This window comes from Entelurus aequoreus, linkage group LG10 (assembly GCF_033978785.1).
Source record: "Entelurus aequoreus isolate RoL-2023_Sb linkage group LG10, RoL_Eaeq_v1.1, whole genome shotgun sequence".
Taxonomy (NCBI): Eukaryota; Metazoa; Chordata; class Actinopteri; order Syngnathiformes; family Syngnathidae; genus Entelurus; species Entelurus aequoreus.
The window spans coordinates 46,725,534-46,752,582 of NC_084740.1; the positions used below are offsets into that span (position 1 = coordinate 46,725,534).

Consider the following 27,049-nt stretch of genomic DNA (forward strand, 5'->3'; position numbering starts at 1 on the left):
TATATGTGTGTGTGTGTATATATATATATATATATATATATATATATATATATATATATATATATATATATATATATATATATATATATATATATATATATATATATATATATATATATATATATATATATATATATATATATATATATATATATATATACACACACACAGCATAGTTGCTCTCCAAGTACCACCATAATGACCAACATTGAAATACAGTTGTGTAGTGGCCGTAAGGCCATTATTTACTTTTTACAATTTTGTACACTGCTGCTGGAATTTAAATTATTCTGAGGGAACTCTCCTGAATTAATCAATAAAGTACTATCTATAAGTATTCATTGAATATTTTTGGCCACATTTTGAACAGTAACACTGTTTGCATATTTGTCATTCTTTGTCGTACCACAGTTGGAGAATCACTGGCTTAGGGAATTGTGTAATACTATCATGAGGTGATTATACATTAAAATGCACTGTAACATGTGGTCCTAAATAAAGAGTGTTCTAGTACATGTGTATGATTGTGCTGCGTTTCTCTCTCTAGGATTACCTGGTAGTCCAGGGGACCAAGGTGGACCTGGAGTTCAAGTTTCAAGTTCAAAGTTTTGGTTTTGGTGAGTGACTACAGCTTTATTTACATGTATACATTTGCCCGATAACCTATATCTCTTTGTAGCAACTTAGCACAACAGCTAGCGATAGCTCCTCAGCTAAAATCTCGCATTTTAAACATTCATGTTCGCGTCAAATTTGGACGATTACTATTGTATTATAATTATACAACATGTTTTTAAATATCCCCCTCATGTTCCCCTTTACTTTTAGGTAAGCTACTTTTTAGACAACACACTCCTAAAATATTCTAACATAACAAAACGTGACGTCACAGAATGCCGTCAAAAAGGGGAAGTTGTCTTCGCGCATGCGCGGACCTCGGCCCCTGACGTATAATTACTATTATTATAGTGAAGTTTTCGATGGATGGATATTAGTAACCAGCGAAAAGGTATATTATAAACAGCGGTCACAACATCAGAACTATATATATATATATATATATATATATATATATATATATATATATATATATATATATATATATATATATATATATATATATATATATATATATATATATATATATATATATATATATACATACACACAGCATAGTTGCTCTCCAAGTACCACCATAGATAGATAGATAGTACTTTATTGATTCCTTCAGGAGAGTTCCCTCAGGAAAATTAAAATTCCAGCAGCAGTGTACAAAATTGAGATCGAATTTAAAAAGTAAATAATGGAGGTATAAATGGAAACAAAATAGAAAAATGACTAACATTGAAAGACGGTTGTGTAGTGGCCATAAGTATTGATTAATATTCATGTGTACTATTTTTATGTCAGATTAGTATTCATGTGTACAACTTTTTTCAGAGTAATATTCATGTGTTCAACTTTTATGTCATATTAATGATGTGTACAACTTTTGTCAGATTAATATTCATGTGTACAATTTTTATGTCAGATTAGTATTCATGTGTACAACTTTTGTGTCAGATTAATATTCATGTGTTCAACTTTTATGTCATATTAATAATGTGTACAACTTTTATGTCAGCTTAATATTCATGTGTTCAACTTTTATGTCTGATGAATATTCATGTGTACAATTTGTCAGATTAATATTCATGTGTTCAACTTTTATGTCTAATATTCATGTGTTCAACTTTTATGTCAGATTAATATTCATGTGTACAATTTTTGTGTCACCTTAGTACTTTTATGTCAGATTAGTAATCATGTGTACAATTTTTATGTTAGATTAATATTCATGTTTACAACTTTTATGTCATATTAATATTCATGTGTTCAACTTTTATGTCAGATTAATGTTCATGTGTACAATTTTTATGTCAGATTAATATTCATGTGTACAACATTTGTGTCTGATTAATTTTCATGTGTACAATTTTTATGTCAGATTAATATTCATGTGTTCAACTTTTATGGCAGATTAATACTTTTATGTCATATTAATATTCATGTGTACAACTTTTATGTCGGATTAATATTCATGTGTACAATTTTTGTCGGATTAATATTTGTGTACAATTTTTATGTCAGATTATATTCATGTGTACAACTTTGGTCATATTAGTTTTTTATGTCATATTAATATTCATGTGTACAACTTTTGTGTCAGATTAATATTCATGTGTTAAATTTTTATGTCATATTAATATTCATGTGTTAAACTTTTATGTCATATTAATATTCATGTGTTCAACTTTTATGTCATTAATATGTACAACTTTGATGTCATATTAATATTCATGTGTACAACTTTTGTGTCAGATTAATATTCATGTGTACAACTTTGATGTCAGATTAATATTCATGTGTTCAACTTTTTTGTCTGATTAATATTCATGTGTTAAATTTTTATGTCATATTAATATTCATGCGTACAACTTTTGTCAGATTAATATTCATGTGTACAACTTGTATGTCATATTAGTACTTTTATGTCAGATTAATATTCATGTGTTAAATTTTTACGTCATATTAATATTCATGTGTACAATTTTTATGTCAGATTAATATTCATGTGCACAATTTTTATATCATATTAATATTCATGTGTACAACTTTTATGTCATATTAGTACTTTTATGTCAGATTAATATTCATGTGTTAAATTTTTATGTCATATTAATATTCATGTGTACAATTTTTATGTCAGATTAATAATTAATGGAAACATATCCATATTTAAGTGTTACTTCTTTCTAAACTCCTATAGTCATATAAAGAATAGCTAGTATTCTTCCTTCTTTTGAGTCTCATAGTAAGGTGTTGGCCTTTTAGATTGGAATGTGTCAGAGTAGAGATAACTCGGAGTAGTCTAAACAAAGCGAGTGGAGGCGAGGGACAGACGGAAGATCACGGGACTTCCGGGGGGTTTGAGCTAGACCGAGCTAGACCGATCTGGACCGGGCTAGGGAACGCTTGGGTGCTGGGTTGGTCTCAGGTTTGTCCTCTAAGCTTTGAGAATAAATTACAAAATACCAACTATTGCCTGGAGATTGAATATAAATATCAGCGTATTGCCATAAAAAGAATCTGGGAGAGACTAGCAATTTGAATTCCCCATTGGAGGAATGCTGGTCGACGCAACAAATTTTTATGTCATATTAATATTCATTTGTACAACTTTTATGTCATATTAGTACTTTTATGTCAGATTAATATTCATGTGTTCAATTTTTATGTCATATTAATATTCATGTGTACAATTTTTATGTCAGATTAATATTCATGTGTACAATTTTTATGTCATATTAATATTCATGTGTGCAAATTTTATGTCAGATAATATTCATGTGTACAACTTTTATGTCATATTAGTACTTTTATGTCAGATTAATATTCATGTGTTCAATTTTTATGTCATATTAATATTCATGTGTACAACTTTTATGTCAGATTATATTCATGTGTACAACTTTTGTCATATTAATATTCATGTATTCAACTTTTATGTCATATTAATATGTACAACTTTCATGTCATTAATATTCATGTGTACAACTTTGATGTCAGATTAATATTCATGTGTACGTTTGTTTTAGATTAATATTCATGTGTTGAATTTTTTTGTCTGATTAATATTCATGTGTTCAACTTTTGTCAGATTAATATTCATGTGTACAACTTTTGTCCTATTAATATTCATGTGCACAACTTTTGTCATATTAATCATGTGTACAATTTTTATGTCAGATTAAAATTCATGTGTACAACTTTTATGTCAGATTAATATTCATGTGTACAATTTTTATGTCAGATTAATATTCATGTGTTAAATTTTTATGTCATAATATTCATGTGTACACTTTTTATGTCAGATTAATATTCATGTGTACAACTTTTATGTCAGATAATATTCATGTGTACAACTTTTGTCATATTAGTACTTTTATGCCAGATTAATATTCATGTGTTCAAGTTTTATGTCATATTAATATTCATGTGTTCAACTTTTATGTCATTAATATGTACAACTTTGATGTCATATTAATATTCATGTGTACAACTTTGATGTCAGATTAATATTCATGTGTACGTTTGTGTTTAATATTCATGTGTTCAACTTTTTTGTCTGATTAATATTCATGTGTTTAACTTTTGTCAGATTAATATTCATGTGTTAAATTTCTATGTCATATTAATATTCATGTGTACAACTTTTATGTCAGATTAATATTCATGTGTACAACTTTTATGTCATATTAGTACTTTTATGTCAGATTAATATTCATGTGTTAAATTTTTATGTCATATTAATATTCATGTGTACAATTTTTATGTCAGATTAATATTCATGTGTACAATTTTTATATCATATTAATATTCATGTGTACAACTTTTATGTCAGATAATATTCATGTGTACAACTTTTGTCAGATTAATATTCATGTGTTCAATTTTTATGTCATATTAATATTCATGTGTACAACTTTTATGTCAGATTATATTCATGTGTACAACTTTTGTCATATTAATATTCATGTGTTCAACTTTTATGTCATATTAATATGTACAACTTTTATGTCATTAATATTCACGTGTACAACTTTGATGTCAGATTAATATTCATGTGTACGTTTGTGTCAGATTAATATTCATGTGTTGAATTTTTTTGTCTGATTAATATTCATGTGTTCAACTTTTGTCAGATTAATATTCATATGTACAACGTTTGTCCTATTAATATTCATGCACACAACTTTTGTCATATTAATCATGTGTACAACTACTATGTCAGATTAAAATTCATGTGTACAATTTTTATGTCAGATTAATATTCATGTGTTAAATTTTTATGTCAGATTAATATTCATGTGTTAAATTTTTATGTCACATTAATATTCATGTGTACAATTTTTATGTCAGATTAATATTCATGTGTACAACTTTTGTCAGATAATATTCATGTGTACAACTTTTATGTCATATTAGTACTTTTATGTCAGATTAATATTCATGTGTTCAATTTTTATGTCATATTAATATTCATGTGTACAACTTTTATGTCAGATTATATTCATGTGTACAACTTTTGTCATTAACATTCATGTGTTCAACTTTTATGTCATATTAATATGTACAACTTTTATGTCATTAATATTCATGTGTACAACTTTGATGTCAGATTAATATTCATGTGTACGTTTGTGTCAGATTAATATTCATGTGTTGAATTTTTTTGTCTGTTTAATATTTATGTGTTCAACTTTTGTCCTATTAATATTCATGTGTACAACTTTTGTCATATTAATCGTGGCTACAACTTTTATGTCAGATTAATATTCATGTGTACAATTTTTATGTCAGATTAATATTAATGTGTTCAACTTTTATGTCATATTAATATTCATGTGTTTAACTTTTATGTCAGATTAATATGTACAACTTTTATGTCATTAATATTCATGTGTACAACTATGATGTCATTAATATTCATGTGTACATTTGTGTCAGATTAATATTCATGTGTACAACTTTTGTCAGATTAATATTCATGTGTACAACTTTTATGTCAGATTAATATTCATGTGTACAATTTGTATGTCAGATTAATATTCATGTGTACAATTTTTGTCAGATTAATATTCATGTGTACAATTTTTATGTCCGATTAATATTCATGTGTTCAACTTTTTTGTCTGATTATTATTCATGTGTTCAACTTTTATGTCTGATTAATATTCATGTGTTCAACTTTTTTGTCTGATTATTATTCATGTGTTCAACTTTTATGTCAGGTTAATACTTTTATGTCATATTAATATTCATGTATACAACTTTTATGTCTGATTAATATTCATGTGTACAACTTTTATGTCTGATTAATATTCATGTGTACAACTTTTGTCGGATTCATATTTATGTGTACAATTTTTATGTCATATTATATTCATGTGTACAACTTTTGTCATATTAGTACTTTTATGTCAGATTAATATTCATGTGTTAAATTTTTATGTCATATTAATATTCATGTGTACAACTTTTATGTCAGATTAATATTCATGTGTTCAACTTGTATGTCTGATTAATATTCATGTGTACATTTTTTTTGTCAGATTAATATTCATGTGTACAATTTTTGTCAGATTAATATTCATGTGTACAATTTTTATGTCATTTTAATATTCATGTGTACAATTGTTATGTCTGATTAATATTCATGTGTTCAACTTTTTTGTCTGATTAATATTCATGTGTTCAACTTTTATGTCAGGTTAATACATTTATGTCATATTAATATTCATGTGTACAACTTTTATGTCTGATTAATATTCATGTGTACAACTTTTGTCGGATTCATAGTTATGTGTACAATTTTTATGTCATATTATATTCATGTGTACAACTTTTGTCATATTAGTACTTTTATGTCAGATTAATATTCATGTGTTAAATTTGTATGTCATATTAATATTCATGTGTACAACTTTTATGTCAGATTAATATTCATGTGTACAACCCTTGTGTCAGATTGATAGTTATGTGTACAATTTTCATGTCAGATTATATTCATGTGTACAACTTTTATGTCATATTAGTTCTTTTATGTCAGATTAATATTCATGTGTACAACTTTTATGTCATATTAATATTCATGTATACAACTTTTGTCAGATTATATTCATGTGTACAACTTTTATGTCATATTAGTACTTTAATGTCAGTTTAATATGCATGTGTTCAATATTTATGTCATATTAATATTCATGTGTACAACTTTTGTCATTAATATTCATGTGTACAACTTTTGTCATATTAGTACTTTTATGTCAGATTAATATTCATGTGTTAAATTTTTATGTCATATTAATATTCATGTGTACAACTTTTATGTCAGATTAATATTCATGTGTTCAACTTGTATGTCTGATTAATATTCATGTGTACATTTTTTTTGTCAGATTAATATTCATGTGTACAATTTTTGTCAGATTAATATTCATGTGTACAATTTTTATGTCATTTTAATATTCATGTGTACAATTGTTATGTCTGATTAATAGTCATGTGTTCAACTTTTTTGTCTGATTAATATTCATGTGTTCAACTTTTATGTCAGGTTAATACATTTATGTCATATTAATATTCATGTGTACAACTTTTATGTCTGATTAATATTCATGTGTACAACTTTTGTCGGATTCATAGTTATGTGTACAATTTTTATGTCATATTATATTCATGTGTACAACTTTTGTCATATTAGTACTTTTATGTCAGATTAATATTCATGTGTTAAATTTGTATGTCATATTAATATTCATGTGTACAACTTTTATGTCAGATTAATATTCATGTGTACAACCCTTGTGTCAGATTGATAGTTATGTGTACAATTTTCATGTCAGATTATATTCATGTGTACAACTTTTATGTCATATTAGTTCTTTTATGTCAGATTAATATTCATGTGTTACATTTTTATGTCATATTAATATTCATGTATACAACTTTTGTCAGATTATATTCATGTGTACAACTTTTATGTCATATTAGTACTTTAATGTCAGTTTAATATGCATGTGTTCAATATTTATGTCATATTAATATTCATGTGTACAACTTTTGTCATTAATATTCATGTGTACAACTTTTGTCATATTAGTACTTTTAAGTCAGATTAATATTCATGTGTTCAATTTTTATATCAGCGGAGTCAGCAGCGGAGCCAGCAGCGGAGTCAGCAGCGGAGCCAGCAGCAGGTAAAAGTTGGTTTTCGAGGTAAAAGTTGGTTTTCTATGTAAAAAAAAAAAAGGGTTTTTTAATGTAAAAAAAAAAAAGGGGGTTCTATGAAAAAAAAAAAGAAAAGTTTCCTATGTAAAAAAAGAACGTTTCCTATGTAAAAAAAAGAACGTTTCTATGTAAAAAAAAGAACGTTTTCCTATGTAAAAAAAGAAGGGTTTCCTATGTAAAAAAAAAGAATGTTTCCTATGTAAAAAAAATAATGTTTGCTATGTAAAAAAAAGAATGTTTCCTATGTAAAAAAAAAAAGAAGAAGGGTTTTCTATGTAAAAAAAAAAAGGGTTTTCTATGTAAAAAAAAAAAGGGTTTCCTATGTAAAAAAAAAAGAAGAATGTTTCTATGTAAAAAAAAAAGAATGTTTTCTATGTATAAAAAAAAAGAATGTTTCTATGTGAAAAAAAAAGAATGTTTTCTATGTATAAAAAAAAAGAAGGGTTTCTATGTATAAAAAAGAAGGGTTTCTATTTAAAAAAAGAATGTTTTCTTTGTAAAAAAAAAAAAATGTTTTCTATGTAAAAAAAAAAGAATGTTTGCTATGTAAAAAAAATAATGTTTTCTATTAAAAAAAAAAAAAAAAAGGTTTCAAGGTAAAAAAAAAGATTTATAAGGTAAATGTATAGGTGCGTGTTCCTTTTAAGAAGGCCGGCCTGCCGTGGATCTCCACTCGGAAGTAATGTTCAAAATTAGTCCCTCTACTTGCTGGAAGTCACTAATAAAGCTGTACATTTGTCTATAGGTGCGTGTTCCTTTTAAGAAAGCCGACCTGCCGTGGATCTCCACTCGCAGGTAATGTTGAAAATTAGTCCCTAATACTAATGTCCCTAAGACATATATACAGTATGTACCACTTCAGGAAAAACAACTTTGCTCTCCAAGTACCACCATAATGACCAACATTGAAATACAGTTGTGTAGTGGCCGTAAGGCCATTATTTACTTTTTACTTTTTACAATTTTGTACACTGCTGCTGGAATTTAAATTTTCCTGAGGGAACTCTCCTGAAGGAATCAATAAAGTACTATCTATAAGCATTCATTGAATATTTTTGGCCACATTTTGAACAGTAACACTGTTTGCATATTTATGTAATTCTTTGTCGTACCACAGTTGGAGAATCACTGACTTAGGGAATTGTGTAATACTATCATGAGGTGATTATACATTAAAATGCACTGTAACATGTGGTCCTAAATAAAGAGTGTTCTAGTACATGTGTATGATTGTGCTGCGTTTCTCTCTCTAGATTACCTGGTAGTCCAGGGGCCAAAGGTGGACCTGGAGTTTAAGTTTCAAGTTCAAAGTTTTGGTTTTGGTTAGTGACTACAGCTTTATTTACATGTATACATTTGCTCCATAACCTATATCTCTCTTTGTAGCAATTTAGCACAACAGCTAGCGATAGCTCCTCAGCTAAAATCTCGCATTTTAAACATTCATGTTCGCGTCAAATTTGGACGATTACTATTGCATTATAATTATACAACATGTTTTTAAATACCCCCCTCATGTTCCCCTTTACTTTTAGGTAAGCTACTTTTTAGACAACACACTCCTAAAATATTCTAACATAACAAAACTTGACGTCACAGAATGCCGTCAAAAAGGGGAAGTTGGGGGGCGTGGCTAAGATGCGCAAGCAGTAGTTTGCCTCTGCGGTAACTCCGGTGAAAACTTTAAGATTTAACTCAAATTCTGCTTTTTTTTTTTAATTAAAACTTACAACGCTTGGCCAACTATATGCATGCCTATCACTCTGGGTGAGTTATACTCTATCAAGACAACATAACAATAATTATGCCCAAGACACGAAGAGGGAAGCAATCAGAGTCACCTGTGGCCGTAAACGAGCTCGAGGCTGGCGCTGAGATGGCGTCATCAACTTTTGAGAAGTTGCTGGATAAAATACTCGAATCTATCAACAAACGTTTTGACATGCTTGAGGAAAAGCTTGAGGCTCTTACAAGCAAGCAGGCGGCATTGACCAACAGAGTGGAGGACATGCAGCAGCAAGGTTCCGAACATGAGCGCCGCATCGAAGCGCTCGAACAAAAACTGACTGAAACGCAGAAGAGCAATGTGAAATTGGCAGATAAAATAGACGAATTGGAAGGGCGCTCAAGACGTAATAACTTAAAACAGTAGGGATACTAGAGTAAGAAGAAAAGGGAAGACTTACGGATTTCGTTACGGACCTGATACCAAAGTTGTTTGGAGCGAGTAACTTCTCCAAGCCAGTGGTGGTGGACCGCGCGCACCGTGTCCCGCTCGCTCGCTACGGTGACGGCAAGCGTCCCAGGAGCATCATCGCAAGGATACACTTCTACCAGGACAAGGAGCTACTTCTTCCACTGAGCCGCGGCCAGGAGTTGATCTACAACGGCCTGCGCGTCTTCCTGTTTCCAGACTACACTGCCGAGGTGACCGCACAAAGACGGGCCTTTCGAGAGGTAATGAACACGCTGCGGGAGAAGGAAATCAAGTTTATGCTGCGTTTTCCAGCTCGCCTGCATGTGGAGTACAACGACCAGGTAAAGGTGTTTACCTCCTCTACAGACACTAACACTTTCATTATAAAACATCTTAGTGGCTAATCATCAATAACGGCTTTACCACAAGGCTTATGATAAGCATAAAGCAGAAATACACTTTTTCACTGAGGTTTATTTCACCGGAGGACGCAGGAAAAAAAAAAAGAAAACACTTCGCTGCTTGGAGCAGTGAACGCAACTACTAGCATACGCCCTGCGCCTGAAGATGGGGGTTGGGGTGGGGGACTCTTGGACTGGGGAATCGACCAACACGACGTCGTATGGATAACATCACAATGGGGATTTCACTCCAAAACATTTCTTTTTTCAATTATTTATTTATTTCAGGCAATGACAAAGACGTACAAGTTGACAAAACATAATAATATAAATTAATATAGTGCATTATTGTCCAGTTTTGCCTGAAAGGGAGTGGGAAGAAGATAATTTATTTAATCCCACCCCCAGTTCTCCATTCAGTGATTATTCACATGAGTTTCACTCTCACTTTGTTCAAGGATTATAATACAGATGTTGTGTCATAGTGGCATTACCACAGGTAACAATAATTATTACACTGTAACAATCATTTGTATCAACAATGTAGGAATAATGAATATACCAACAATGGTAATAGACATCATAGCAATAATGGTAATAGACAACATAGCAATAATGGTAATAGACAACATAGCAACAATGGTAATAGACAACATAGCAATAATGGTAATAGACAACATAGCAATAATGGTAATAGACAACATAGCAACAATGGTGAGTAAACATTGAGCACATGTTAACACTTTGAGACAGAGTACAGCAGCAGGTCAAATTTAAAGACCCTCATCTCTATATTTGAACCAGACCCCATGTTTGTATAATAGTTTAAATCCATTAATAGTTTGGCATTGCTTGTGTTGTAAGTCCAGTTTGTTCCATAGTTTTACTCCGCATACAGACACACAAAAACATAGTTTTACTCCGCATACAGACACACACAAACATAGTTTTACTCCACATACAGACACACAAAAACATAGTTTTACTCCGCATACAGACACACAAAAACATAGTTTTACTCCGCATACAGACACACAAAAACATAGTTTTACTCCTCATACAGACACACAAAAACATAGTTTTACTCCTCATACAGACACACAAAAACATAGTTTTACTCCGCATACAGACACACACAAACATAGTTTTACTCCACATACAGACACACAAAAACATAGTTTTACTCCGCATACAGACACACAAAAACATAGTTTTACTCCGCATACAGACACACAAAAACATAGTTTTACTCCTCATACAGACACACAAAAACATAGTTTTACTCCGCATACAGACACACAAAAACATAGTTTTACTCCGCATACAGACACACAAAAAGGTTTACGAGTGGTTTGAGCTCTCGGCAATAAGAAATATCCAAAGCCTCTCAAGTTATGAGCTTGCGCTCGTCTTATAAAAAAACGGTGTAGATTAGGTGGCAATAATTTGTTAAAAGCTTTATATAAGATTATTAATGTATTATATTTAACAAGGTCATCAAATTTCAGCAACTTTGATTGCATAAACAGATTATGAGTATGTTCTAAATAACCAACGTTGTGAATGATCCGCACTGCTCTTTTCTGTAATATGATCAGAGGATGAATTGTGTTGTGGTAAGTATTCCCCCATACTTCAACACAGTATGTAAGGTATGGCAGTACCAAGGTGCAGTATAGAGTACGGAGTGCATTTTCATTGAGGTATAGTTTTGCTTTGTTTATAATTGAGAGGCTTTTGGAGATTTTTATTTTAATGTGTCTGACATGAGGTTTCCATGATAGTTTACTATCAATTATTACTCCCAAAAATGTATTCTCATTTACGATTTCAGTTTGGGTACCATCAATACTTATTTTCTGTTCAGACGTTATGTTGCGATTTCCAAACATTACTATCTTAGTTTTATTTATATTCAAAGATAGTTTATTTGTGTCCATCCATTTTTTTTACTATGTTTAGTTCTGTGTTTACTGTATTTATGAGCTCATTATAGTCATCACTACTGTAGAATAAATTTGTGTCATCTGCAAAAAGTATAAATTTCAGTATTTTGGATGTATTAAACATATCGTTAATATATACATTAAACAGTTTTGGCCCCAACACGGACCCTTGGGGGACACCACAAGCAATGCCAAGAGTATCAGATAAAAATTGACCCATTTTAACAAAGTGTACCCTCCCTGTTAAATAACTTTTTAGCCAGTCACCAGCAAGCCCCCTAATTCCATATCTTCCCATTTGATCTAGTAGAATTGAATGATTAATGGTATCAAATGCTTTCTTTAGGTCAATAAAAATATCAACTGCATATCTTTTATGCTCCAGTGCATTAGTCATTTCCTCAATAGCTTCAGTTATTGCCATTGAAGTTGTTCTTTTGGACCTAAAGCCATACTGACCGTCATTGATTATATGATGCTTCTCAAGAAAAGATTCAAGTGGAGAGTTAAATCGTTTCTCTAAGATTTTTGAGAAGTGAGGCAAAAGAGAGATTGGTGTGTAATTGTTGAAAGCGTGTTTGCTGTCACTTTTGAAGAGCGGAGTTACCTTAGCCATTTTCATTTGACTTGGAAAGCAGCCAGTCTGGAATGATAAATTACATATATAAGTTAATGGTTTTACAATATTCAGGATAACCTTTTGAACCAATATCATGTTGATATCATGGCAGTCAGTGGAGCACTTACTTTTACACTTGCGCACAATGTTTGTCACTTCCTGCTCATTTGTAGCTGAGAGGAAGAATGAGGAAGTATTCTGTTCAATAGTTGATTTTGTAACTCCATTGTCTGGGATATCAACAGCCAATTTAGGACCAACATTTACAAAAAAACTATTGAACTTGTTTACTACATTACTCATATTATAATCTTCACCGTTTTCATCAATAAAGTAATCAGGATATGTCAACTTGGAATATCCTTGTTTTATTAGACTATTCAAAACATCCCAAGTTCCTTTTATATTATTTTTGTTTTCATATAGTTTTTTTTGATAATATAACCGTTTGCTTGTTCTTATAATATCAGTTAATTTATTTTTGTACTTCTTGTATCGTTGTTCGACTTCTTTTGTTTTTATTTTGATGAAAAGTTTGTAGAGATTGTTTTTCTTTTTACAGGCATTAATTATCCCTTTTGTGATCCAAGGGCTATTTTTATTTTTTCCTTTTATAAAATATTCTTTTACGGGGCAATGTTTATTATGCAGGGAAGTAAAGATGTCTAAAAAATGACAATAAGCACTGTCCACATTAGGTTCTCTGTATACTGAAGTCCAATCCTGAACTGCTAAACTATTGTTTAGGGCACAGATTGTTTCCTCAGTTGTTATTCCTTTAGAGATTTTTGCCATAGTGTCTTTGGTTTTCTTGAGATGACAGTCATATCAAGTAAAAACAGGTAAATGGTCAGTCATATCATATATAAATAGGCCACTGGTGACTTGATTTCCCATAATGTTTGTAAAAATGTTGTCAATGATTGTGGCACTATGTGTTGTTATTCTGCTTGGTTTGGTTATGGTTGGATATAGAGACAGGCTGACATAGTGTCAATGAAGTCATCAACATGGTTATGGTTGGATATAGAGACCAGCTGTACATTGTGTCAATGAAGTCATCAACATGGTTATGGTTGGATATAGAGACCAGCTGTACTTTGTGTCAATGAAGTCATCAACATGGTTATGGTTGGATATAGAGACAAGCTGTACTTTGTGTCAATGAAGTCATCAACATGGTTATGGTTGGATATAGAGACAAGCTGTACTTTGTGTCAATGAAGTCATCAACATGGTTATGGTTGGATATAGAGACAAGCTGTACTTTGTGTCAATGAAGTCATCAACATGGTTATGGTTGGATATAGAGACCAGCTGTACTTTGTATCAATGAAGTCATCAACATGGTTATGGTTGGATATAGAGACAAGCTGTACTTTGTGTCAATGAAGTCATCAACATGGTTATGGTTGGATGTAGAGACAAGCTGTACTTTGTGTCAATGAAGTCATCAACATGGTTATGGTTGGATATAGAGACAAGCTGTACTTTGTGTCAATGAAGTCATCAACATGGTTATGGTTGGATATAGAGACAAGCTGTACTTTGTGTCAATGAAGTCATCAACATGGTTATGGTTGGATATAGAGACAAGCTGTACATTGTGTCAATGAAGTCATCAACATGGTTATGGTTGGATATAGAGACAAGCTGTACTTTGTGTCAATGAAGTCATCAACATGGTTATGGTTGGATATAGAGACAAGCTGTACATTGTGTCAATGAAGTCATCAACATGGTTATGGTTGGATATAGAGACCAGCTGTACTTTGTGTCAATGAAGTCATCAACATGGTTATGGTTGGATATAGAGACAAGCTGTACTTTGTGTCAATGAAGTCATCAACATGGTTATGGTTGGATATAGAGACAAGCTGTACTTTGTGTCAATGAAGTCATCAACATGGTTATGGTTGGATATAGAGACAAGCTGTACATTGTGTCAATGAAGTCATCAACATGGTTATGGTTGGATATAGAGACCAGCTGTACTTTGTGTCAATGAAGTCATCAACATGGTTATGGTTGGATATAGAGCCAAGCTGTACTTTGTGTCAATGAAGTCATCAACATGGTTATGGTTGGATATAGAGACAAGCTGTACATAGTGTCAATGAAGTCATCAACATGGTTATGGTTGGATATAGAGACAAGCTGTACATTGTGTCAATTAAGTCATCAACATGTTTTTGCTTGGTTGACTTTAACAAATCAATGTTAAAATCACCACAGATAAATATGTTTTTTTGGTTCACAGAGGAAAATAGTTTAGCCATCCACTCATTGAAAGTTTCTATGCATGAACCAGGTGCCCGATATACACAACTCATGAAGATATTTGTCTTTTTGTCATTTAGGATTTCCACTGTTAAACATTCAAATAATCCATCGACTGCTATGGTCATGTTTGTTAAAACTTTAAATGTAACAGATTTATGAATGTACAATGCGACCCCTCCTCCTATTTTATTTATTCTGTTTATGTATGTTAATTCATAGTCATTCAGACTAAAATCAATACCTTTATCACTGTTGAACCAGGTTTCAGTGATTGCAACAATGGTAAATGGATGACTAAATTCTTTCAGTAATCCTTGATAGCCTCAAAGTTAGTGTACATGCTTCGACTATTGAAATGTATTATAGATAGACTATCTTCTGATTTTACACTGTTTTTATATTGTTCGCGGGTAAAATAATTAGTTTTTAACAATCGCAGAGAAAAAATTATTATCAGGGTCTATGTCCATATAAGTCTCTGTTGTGCTGTGCTCGATACTCACACATGTCCAGTTCTTTTTGTAGATGTTGGAGGATCTTCTGTAACATGTCCATATTAATACTCTGTGTTCTTGGTGTGGGTAGCATTGAGATGATGTAAAAGTCACAAGCTACATTGATACCAAGTACTGCATCAATGTCAATACTTATCAAGATCTTCTATTTTCCTTATCACCAAGACTTTTGCTTCCTCCGGCGTCCCATTTAGTTTGATGAAGATCTTACAGTTCGTTACCCAGGTTTGTTGAATCTTGCTTTGCCTTTTAAGTTGTCGTGCGACCCTTGCGATGTCAGCATTTTTCTTGGTCAAGTGTTCATTGATGAAAACATCTGTTCCTTTGAGTTTGCGTCCTTGCCTGTTTGCGAATCTCATGATGACAGCGGGTGGTCTCTGGTTCCTCATGGGCAGTGGGTGACAAGCCTCGATGTGCTCCAGGTCCATCTCTATCCCCCTGCTTTGGAGGTAGGAGGCCACCTGCTGCTCCACCGACTGTGCCTCCTGCACGCTGGACTCCCCGCTGTCCGCGGCCACCGCACGCGCGTAATTGCGTGGCTTGATCTTGATCCCGGTGATGACCACATCATTCATGCGGGAGTATTGCTCCAGCTCGTCCACTCGCTGCTCCAGGTCCACAATGCGCCAGTCTTTTTCCACGTTCTGGAGGCGTAATTGTTTCACCTCCTCCAGTAGACCCAAAAGCTGCTCCTGGTGCCCCCTCACCGCAGTCACGTCACCGCACAGGGAAAGGAGTGTGAGCCTCATCTCCTCGAACTCCTCCGATGTGGGGCTTTTCCTCGGTGCAGGCATCACGATCTATCTGCAGACGCATCCAGCAACAGAAGGAAAAATCCACCTCCGTATCTCAGGCCGGTAATGCTAGCCGGCTCCGGTGTGCTAGCTCGCAGCACCGATCGACACAAGCTACAAAGTGTCACGGCACAGTGACACAGCGAAGCCAAAAAAGCACAAAAGTACAAAAAGTTGTACTAGCTTTGCACAAGGCGATTGCCAAACTCAACAGCCCCACTTCGAAAACAGCCAAACGCGCGCGAACTCCAAACCGGAAGTGACGTGAGATGATTCATATTCATTGAACTACACACGATGGGGGCAGAGGGAGGGGGGAACAATGGGGTGTGAGTGTGTGAATCTGAGCATGAATGTGGAGGAGAGAGGTGCACAATTATATTTCAACTTACCAATTACTAAGGTTTTTTTTCACGTAAAGATAAAATACCCTAAAAAACTTTAATGTCAACTTATAAGAAAAAAATGACACTAGTTTCATGGAACGTCAGGGGTTTAGCCAAAAATATTAAAGCAGGGAAGGTTTTTTCACACTTCAATTCATTAAAAGCAGATGTTTTATTCTTACAAGAAACACATCTCTGTAAAGACAACCAACACAAACTTAAAGCTAGCTGGATATCTCAGGTTTATCATGCACCCTTTACTTCACAAGCTAGAGGTGTAGCCATTTTATTTCATAAAAATGTGCCCTTCATACTTACATCAAAAATAATTGACCCTAACGGAAGATTTATTTTATTAACTGGTCATATTACATCCTACCCAGTAACTTTTTTGAATATCTATGGACCAAACACAGATGACTCAAACTTTTATCATAGAGTCTTTGGTCTACTTCCTGATGATAACTCCTCTCATATCTACATTGGTGGTGATTTTAACTGCCTTTTGGATCCCACTTTAGATAGATTGTCAACTAAATCTCATGTAATTGCTAACTCAACTAAAACCATTAATAATCTTATGAGATCAAGAAATATCATAGACATATGGAGAACAAAACATCCTAATAAAAGGGAGTATTCATTTTACTCCGCTGTACACAATTCTTACACAAGAATCGATTACTTTTTAGTGGAAGCCTCTGCTCTCTCCAATGTCAGTAATCCTGAGTACCACAGTGGAGTCATCTCAGATCACAGCCCTGTGAGTCTACAGATCCAAATTGATCTCCATAAAACCAAACAAAAATGGAGATTTAATCCACAAGTATTATTACATGAAGATTTCAAAGAATATATGAATAAGATTATCCAAGAGTTTATTGAGGTGAATGATAACGGAGAGGTCTCAGACTCTATACTGTGGGAAGCCCTTAAAGCAGACCTGGGCAAATTAAGGCCCGGGGGCCACATGCGGCCCGTTAAGCCTTTCAATCTGGCCCGCCGGACATTCCCAAATAATTTTTTTTAGATGTTTAAGATGGAAAGTGTATCTGCAATTATGTGCAGTGATGTTTTCTAATGACCGTAAGTCTTGAACTATACTAAGTATTTCAATGGTTGGAATCTGCGCTTTTGGATGATATACCAGTTACTATGGTAAAATAATTAGTTACTATGTTAATCTAATTAGTTACTATGGTCATCTAATTAGTTACTATGGTAATCGACGTCACAGCTGCTCAGACGAGGCACCAAGCAGTGTGGGTGGGAAGCGTTTCCACAGACGCGGAAGGAGATTTTCACAACAAAGTTCTAAAGCTTAGTGATGTATCAGATATGTCAGATTGTAGGTTGGTTTATTTTGTACCCTTCGCGTTCATATTTCACTGTTTGTTGCATTTTTGTTGCGTTTCACTTGATTGTAAAATATTTTGATCAAAAGGAGATGTGACATTCATATTTTGTCAATGTTCAGTGTTTTATCGTTTATAGAAACATTTAAAATTCCATTACGTTTTTTAAGGCGGTCTGTCATGACGTTTTTAGCATTCAATCAGACATTATTGTGAGGTTTTGTATTAGTGTTCCTAAAAATAGATATACCGGCCCCCAGACACATTTTTTTCTCTAAATGTGGCCCCCGAGTCAAAATAATTGCCCAGGCCTGCCTTAAAGCTACTGTGAGAGGATATATCATTTCATTTGAAAGCTCAAAACAAAGAGAAGTAAGAAAAAGGCATAAAGAATTGGAAAAAGAAATTAAAGAAATGGAAGAAATTCATATAAATTCTCTTTTGCAGTCTGACTACAATAAGATGCTGAAACTGAAAAATGAATACAATTCTCTTCTTCACTGGGAAGTATCTAAACTGTTACTGAAAAATAAACAAAAACATTTTGAAATATCTGATAAACCACAAACACTTCTGTCTAGACAGCTCAATGGAGATCAAGCTAAAGCTGCTATCCACAAAATATTCTCAAAAACAGGTGAAATATGTACAGATTTACAGGATATCAACAATGTCTTTAAAGACTTTTATTCAGAATTATATAAATCTAGTTCAGCTATATCGGTTAATGATTTAAATTATTTTTTTACTCCATTAAACCTACCTCAACTGAGTCCAAATCATCAGAATTCTTTAAACAATACTATTTCAACTGAAGAACTGCTAAAAGCACTGAAATCTTTCTCCGTGAATAAAAGCCCTGGTCCAGATGGATTTGGTGCGGAGTTTTATCAAGCTTTTAGTGAAATACTGTCCCCTATAATACTAAGAATGTTAAATGACTCTTTCGTAAACAATAAACTTCCAAGCTCTTTGTATGAAGCTCATATATGTATAATACCAAAAAAGGGAAAAAATCCACTCGATCCAGCCAATTATAGACATATCTCCCTGCTCAATCTAGAGCATAAGATTCTAACTAAGGTACTCGCAACAAGGTTAAGCAACCACATAACAGAAATTATCCATCCGGATCCGGTCGGTTTCATCCCGGACAGACCTTCTTTTGGCAATGTACGGAGATTATTGAACTTGTACTCAGACTGCATAGGAAACAAAAAGGCAGCCGTCCTGACTCTGGATGCTCATAAAGCTTTTGATTCAATTGAGTGGGCTTATCTACTTCATGTTCTCAAATTATTTGGGTTGGGAGAACATTTTATAAAATGGGTTAAAATAATTTATTTTGCACCAAAATCATATGTCATAACTAATCATGTAATATCGGATAGTTTTGAATTACATCGTGGCGTGAGACAGGGCGATTGCCTTTCGCCCTTACTTTTCAATTTGTCCCTAGAACCACTGGCTATTAGTTTAAGAATGAACTCTAATATTAAGGGATTTTCAGTGCGCACATCAGAGAGTCTCATCTCACTGTATGCAGATGATGTACTTGTTACACTTACTGAGCCAGAAATGGCATTACCACTTCTTTTAGAATATGTAGACTCTTTTGGTAAAATATCTGGTTATAAAATAAACTGGTCCAAAAGCGAGCTTATGTTCCTAGGAGATAATGTTAAGATTAGTCAAAACCCAGTTAAAGTTGCAGAAAACTATATATCCTATCTCGGCTTAAAAATATCTAAAAATTATGAATCATTACTAAAATTGAACTTTACTGAAGCTTTTGAGAAACTGAAAGTGTGTATAGAGTATTGGAAGACCCTACCCCTCTCTGTTAGGTAGGGTGAATGCTGTCAAAATGATTACCCTGCCAAAATTTACCTATCTTTTTCAAAATTTACCAATTCTAATTCCTGCAGATTTTTTCCAAAAACTTGAATATTTAGTTCTAGATTTTGTGTGGGGATATAAAAAACGCAGAATATCTAAAAAGCACTTATTCAGATCTACAGGGGAAGGGGGGCTAGGTCTCCCAATGTTCAAAAATTATTATTGGGCATCAAATCTGAACGCATTGACCTATTGGAAGATGGGGTTCCCAAAGAATGAATCACTTAATTCTGCTCCCTTGTGGCTGAAATTGGAACTGCAGTCATTAGTTAAACCTTACACATCATTGCTATCTCTACTTTTTACTAAACCAGTCTCCTATCAAATCAACAAGCCATAGTGTAGTAGTAAGAAATTCTATCAAAATTATTTCTCAAATTAAAAAACAATTGAATATTTCCAATGTAACTGTATTCACCAATGTGTCACAATCATGCATTTATTCCATCCATAACAGACAGACATTTTTTTAACTGGTACTTGAATGGAATTAAATGCATAAAAGACATGTTTGTCGAGGACAGTCTTGCATCATTTGAGCATTTGCGAATCAAATTCAATTTGTCCCAATTCAGTTGGTTTTGCTATTTGCAGGCAAACAAATTTATTAAAGAAAACATTTCAAAGTCTCAGCTGGTAAATGAAAAACACCCTCTCTTAGAATTACTAATTTTACCACCCACAAGTAAAAAGCTTATTGCCAAATTTGCCAGCTACTTCATTATGCCCATGACATCAGCAGACGGCGTTAAAAGAGCCTGGGAACAGGAAGTAAGAACAACAATACCCAAACAGCAATGGGAACGGACACTCTCTCAAATTCACAATTGCTCAATTAACAGCAGACTTAGGCTCATACAGTTTAAAGTGATTCATCGTTTTTACTACTCTAAAGTCTTATTACACAAATTTTATCCTGATACATCTCCACTTTGTGATAAATGTCAATCTGCTGAAGGATCATTGTCTCATTCGTTTTGGGAATGTCCAATCTTTCAATCATTTTGGTCCAGCATTTTCTTTTTTTACTCGGGGGTATATCAGAGATAACTTGTCCCTGACAGGGATATAATCTTGTTTGGGTGGTCTTCAGAAACACAAAAACTTCCAAAATATATTACAGTTGTGTTGCTGCTCGGGACGATCTTGGCCAAAAGACTCATTCTCAAAGACTGGAAAAGCTCATCTGCACCCAACTTCAGGAACTGGCTAAATGAACTTGTCAATGTAATGACTCTTGAAAAAACAAGATCTATAAACTCTGCAAGTATGAATAAATGGGAACTAACCTGGAAACCTTTACTGACATATATTGAATCATAATTTAGACATTTAAGGAAAAAAGAAAAAGAAACAAGAAAAGAAAAAAAAAACAAAAAAAACACAAAAAAATCTGCCATCTTTCACAATATTATGTCAGACCCACTCGGCATCCATTGCATTCGGTCTCCCCTAGAGGGGGGGGGCTACCCACATATGCGGTCCTCTCCAAGGTTTCTCATAGTCATTTACACCGACGTCCCACTGGGGTGAGTTTTTCCTTGCCCGTATGTGGGCTCTGTACCGAGGATGTCGTTGTGGCTTGTGCAGCCCTTTGAGACACTTGTGATTTAGGGCTATATAAATAAACATTGATTGATTGATCTTTTTTGTAGTTGTATTATCTTTATTATTTTCTGTATTGATCCTACATTATTGCTTTTTTTTTTTTTTTTTTTTTTGTTTTGTTACTTCTGATATGGCTTTGCCACGGTTTACCTGCTTATTTATTTTTATTTTTTTTGTGACTTTTTATCTTGTATTGTTTTGCATCTGATCAACTTCTGTGACTTTCCTTTTCTTTTTTAAGTGTGAACGGTGGAGAGGTCCTCGAGAGGTGATCTTGGGATCACTTCCTGAGGATCCTTGATGCCGAGGAATGTTCATCCATCTTGCTGTGGTCTCGACAGCCTGCTGATCCTGAGCCGGAGCGGGATGGATGGCTATATATATACAATATCTGGGTATTTTTTTCTAATAATGTTTATACTGTAAACCTTGAGTTAAAGTTCAAGTGCACCTCTCTCCTCAAGTGTGCATGTGAGTGTGTATGAGTGGATGTGTGATTGTATGAAGGCTTTGCGTGAGCAAAGGATGACTGGTAAATGTGATTTTAACTGTAAAATTCAATAAAAATATTTGCAAAAAAAAAAAAAAAAAGTTGACCCAGTTCTCCGGTTTGTGTCCACAAACTTCACCGTATAAGTGAGAGGCATGATTTATAATCTAAAATTAGCTTTCACCATCTTAGAGGCGAGGAAGCAGCTCAGTATGTCAATATAGCAGCATAAGCTAGTTACTTCTGTGATCAATGCGCCGCTAAAAGTAGGTTCTTAACGTTAGTGCTTATAATAACAATATCACTAATACTTGGTTAATATTCAAGTCACAAAATGTAAATGGAGTATTGTTGGCAGTTTTTGGATGGTTATTTGGAGGACTTTGTGGGTCTAATAAAGGAGTTCCCATTGACTCCAATGTTAGCTGATTGTTGCTCACGTTTGTTTACCAAATGTAAAATGTAAAACATATGTGTCACGTAAGGATTGTGAACGATAGGCGACATTTTAAAAAAGTGCAGTTTCCTTTGAATTTGTCAGATAAGTAAACAGTCCTTCAAATTAAAGATGGCAAACAATTGAGGTTGTTTATAGATATTATCCACAATGAAGTTACAGTAAAACTAACCACACAAGGGAAAGTACATTCATATACACATGAAGTACACATATGTGTAAGAATCATGTTAACCACCAAAATATTGTCTCGTTCTACTAAAGCCAATATCGAGTATCCTTTGGTGAGCTGACCGTATCGGCACACCCTTAGTTGAAAGCACACCATCCCCATGACATGACACTTCCACGTGATGTAGAACAGTAGTACCACATTTTAAACATACACACACATCTGAAGAATATAAAAAATAAATATATTTGGTGGGCCGAACAAAATGACTCGGCGAACCAATGTTTGGTATGAGCGATATGACCTCAAATGTATATCCTAATAACAATATATGTCACAATATATCATTTGGTATATGATTGATAATATAAGAATTTCAAAGCGTGTTACAAAAGCTCCTAATTTGGCAGCTGACATATGCAGTAACATATTGTGTCATTTCTAATTGTATTATTTTGTGGAAACTATTATTATTAATCCATCCATCCATTTTCTACCGCTTGTCCCTTTTGGGGTCGCGGGGGGTCACTGGAGCCTATCTCAGCTGCATTCGGGCAGAAGGCGGGGTACACCCTGGACAAGTCGCCGCCTCATCACAGGGCCAACATAGATAGACAGACAACATTCACACTCACATTCACATACTAGGGACCATTTAGTGTTGCCAATCAACCTATCCCCAGGTGCATGTCTTTGGAGGTGGGAGGAATGTACTTGTTTATTTACTGTTAATATCTGGTTACTTTATTTGAGAAAATAATACTGGAAATGATGTAATATTTTACTGCATATTTCAGCAACTAAATTAGGAGCCTGTGTAGCCTGTTTTAAAATGGTTCTATTAGTAATTATATATGAAATAATATATTGCAAAATCAAATTTAAACCATATCGTCTATCCATAGTAAAAAGTCCTGTCGTCCTGGTTTGTTTTTCTTGTCCTGTGAATAATGTTGTAAAGAGCAGCGTGTTTGTGCGTCACTGAGATTTCAAGACAGTTCATACGATAACTTGTTTTTCCCAAGTGCATGTAAAAGTACTGAATGCATTGTGTGACTGAGCAGAGATGGTGTGTTTGTCTTGCAGACGTCTGTGAAGAACATCTTCACCCTAAGCAACAGCAGTGGAGCTTCAGGATGCGGACGGAGGAGCCACAGCCCTCCCACATTAAGAAGGAAGAGGAATACCCACTTATCCCCCATTTTAAAAAGGAAGCGGAGGACCCACTGATACCCCATTTTAAAGAGGAAGAGGAGGACCCACTGACACCCCATTTTAAAGAAGAAGTGGTGGATCCACTGACACCCCATTTTAAAGAAGTGGTGGATCCACTGAGCCCTCACATTAAGGACGAAGAGGAGGACCCACTGAGCCCTCACATTAAAGAGGAAGAGGAGGAACACAGCATCAGTCAGCAGGGAGAGCATTTTGAAGGAGTGGAGGAGGTTGATGTCACCAAGATGCCAGTGACTGGTGTCCCTGTGAAGAGTGAAGGTGATGAGGTCAAAGGTGAGAGTGAGGAGAAGAGAAGCAGCCGCTCAACACAACACATGACAACAGAAGCTGATGGAGACCACTGTGGAGGATCACAAGCAGACAAGATCTTAGCGCCACTATCAGATAGTGAGGACACAACGTCACACTCTCCTGACACTGATGATGAACACTCTAAAGATGATAAGACATGTCACACTGACAACACTCACTTCACATGTTCTCTCTGTCACACAACTTTTAAATATTCTAGTTATTTGAAAATACACATGAGAATACACACTGGAGAAAAACATTTTTCCTGCTCAGAATGTGGTAAAAGTTTTGTAATAAATCAAAGTTTAAAAGAACACTTGAGAAGGCACTCTGGTGATAAACCATACATACTCCTGTTCAAGCTGCAACAAAAGCTTTCGTCACCGACAATCTTGTACAGAACACATGAGAACACACACAGGAGTTAAAGTGTTGAGTTGCGGTGTGTGTGGTGAAAGATTGTCTTCTAAGTACCAGTGTAAGAAACACAGGTGTGCTGGTGAGAACAGCAGCAGCAAATGAAGATGCAGGGTTTGAAATAAACTTTAACTTTGACTTTCTAACAACATCAGCACATATAACATGTGTGACATCATTGTTGTGTGTGTAACACCATCTTGTTAATATGATTCTAACATTTATAGATTAGACACGTCAGATTAGTGCTTTTATTTCAGTCAAGTACATGAGTTAATATACACATTTGTGTACTTTAAAATGAACAGAACAATTGGACTGAAAAGGTGACAATAAACACTACATCAAATATGTTACATACAATAAACATTTTATGTGTAGATATTCATAATTCACTTTTATATTTATTCATAATAGTGTTTTATATATGTTTTTGAAATAATGAAGTGTTACATATTTTATGTTCTAATTGTAGATGATTCCATAGATGAACTCCTTTATATGATATACATATTTGTTTTACATGTGTTCATACCTTTGCTTTTGAGTACACATAAATCCCTCTTAGTTCATATTTACCGGTTCACATCTGAAACATCTTCTGGAAGCATATTATTATTTACTTTATACATCCTTTGAGCAGTTGTCTTTTATACCATTTTAAAATGTGTGACTTTATGAATCATTAGTTGGGTCTCTATAATCCATTCTATTAATTGTCTTTATTACTCTCTTGTGTAATATGAATATAGTTGTGTGATTGTTTTATATGTATGTCCCCAGACCTTTATGCAATAAACAATGTATGCTTCAACTAATGTTGGGTACAATAAATGTAGTTAATATTTGTGGGTATGTATTCTATTCTATTTATTATCAAATTTATGTCAATTTTTTAAGTTTTCTTTATATGACTTCCATGACTAAGTCAGCCTGGAGGATGTGTGTAATGTTGAGATGTGTTGGAGATGACTTGGTTTGTTTGGATGTTGTCAACCTGTCAATTGTTCTATTTAAACATGTTGTCAGATCTCGCGAGAGAAACAAGCAACCAGCTCTATTACTTCTTCTTCTTACTGGCAGTTTGCAGCCATGACTTGAAAGGTTCATACTGCCACCTACTGGACTGTAGAATGTAGTGTGGGCTATAAGACAGAAGGAGGAAATCCCGTTAAGAACCTGTGGAGGGCAGCAATACACCTAAGATGTTCTACTAGGCTGCTGCAAATAGAAAAAAGAAGAAGAAGGAAAAAGCAAGATGGCGTTTGGGGGAGAAAGTATAAACGTGGACATTTTAGTTCTGTATTTTTAATCAGTGCATACATGTGCACATATATGTGGTTTTATATAGGCTACCTTGTATTTTGTTTCCCGATCACACTTGAGCGATGTGTTTTCATCACTTCTGCCTCTCTTTGTTAGCAGCTAACAAGCTAAGCTAACTAGCAAGCTAAGCTAGTGTACAGCCCTTACCTTTGGGCTGGTACCGAGGGCGACTGTGTTGACCAGTTTGATGCGTGCAAATGATAGAATGTCCAGTACTGTAGAACTGTGTTTGGATATGACAATCCGTTTATTCCAGCTATCTAAATTAAATCAAATGTAGGTTGTATAACAAAGTATGCTGACCTTGAATGGCATGACATGACACAATATGACACAACACCACATGATACGATACGGCACGTCACGAACACGACCACGGTCGAAAACGGTTTGTCCTCCAATCGCCCTGCCCATGCTCACACCTGAACCCAATTTAAGGAGGCTACCATGGTAACCGCACCATAGCAACAGTCACCTCCCTGTCAACACTTCCTGGTTCTTAACAGGAAGTGGGCGGAGCAATCTGCCGAAAAGGAAATTAAACATGCTGAACCCAACAATCAATTAGAGAAAATAAAAATAAAAACAATATAAACAAATAAGGAATTTTGGCTCCAACACTCCGGCCCCCAATTGAGAAGGGCAGGATGCCATGAACAATTCAAAATAAATAACAATGGAGCCATAAATATAAACAAATAACCATCTTTGAGTTAGTTTTTTCAGTTTTGATTTTAGCAGAACACACCAATCCTTTTTTATCTGGATAAGTCTCCATGACTCTTCCAAGTAACCAAGAGCCACGTGGAGCGGTGTTGTCT

General features: G+C 34.0%; 1 protein-coding gene across 1 annotated transcript; it reads left to right on the plus strand.

Moving 5' to 3' along the window:
* Window positions 1–604: 604 nt before the first annotated feature.
* LOC133658707 (zinc finger and SCAN domain-containing protein 31-like) lies at window positions 605–25,305 on the plus strand. Its single transcript, XM_062061050.1, has 4 exons — window positions 605–617; window positions 7,752–7,802; window positions 8,579–8,628; window positions 24,042–25,305. Exon 4 carries the CDS (start codon window positions 24,092–24,094, stop codon window positions 24,911–24,913), a length of 822 nt encoding a protein of 273 aa, XP_061917034.1. The 5' UTR covers window positions 605–617; window positions 7,752–7,802; window positions 8,579–8,628; window positions 24,042–24,091; the 3' UTR covers window positions 24,914–25,305.
* The last annotated feature ends 1,744 nt before the right edge of the window (window positions 25,306–27,049 follow it).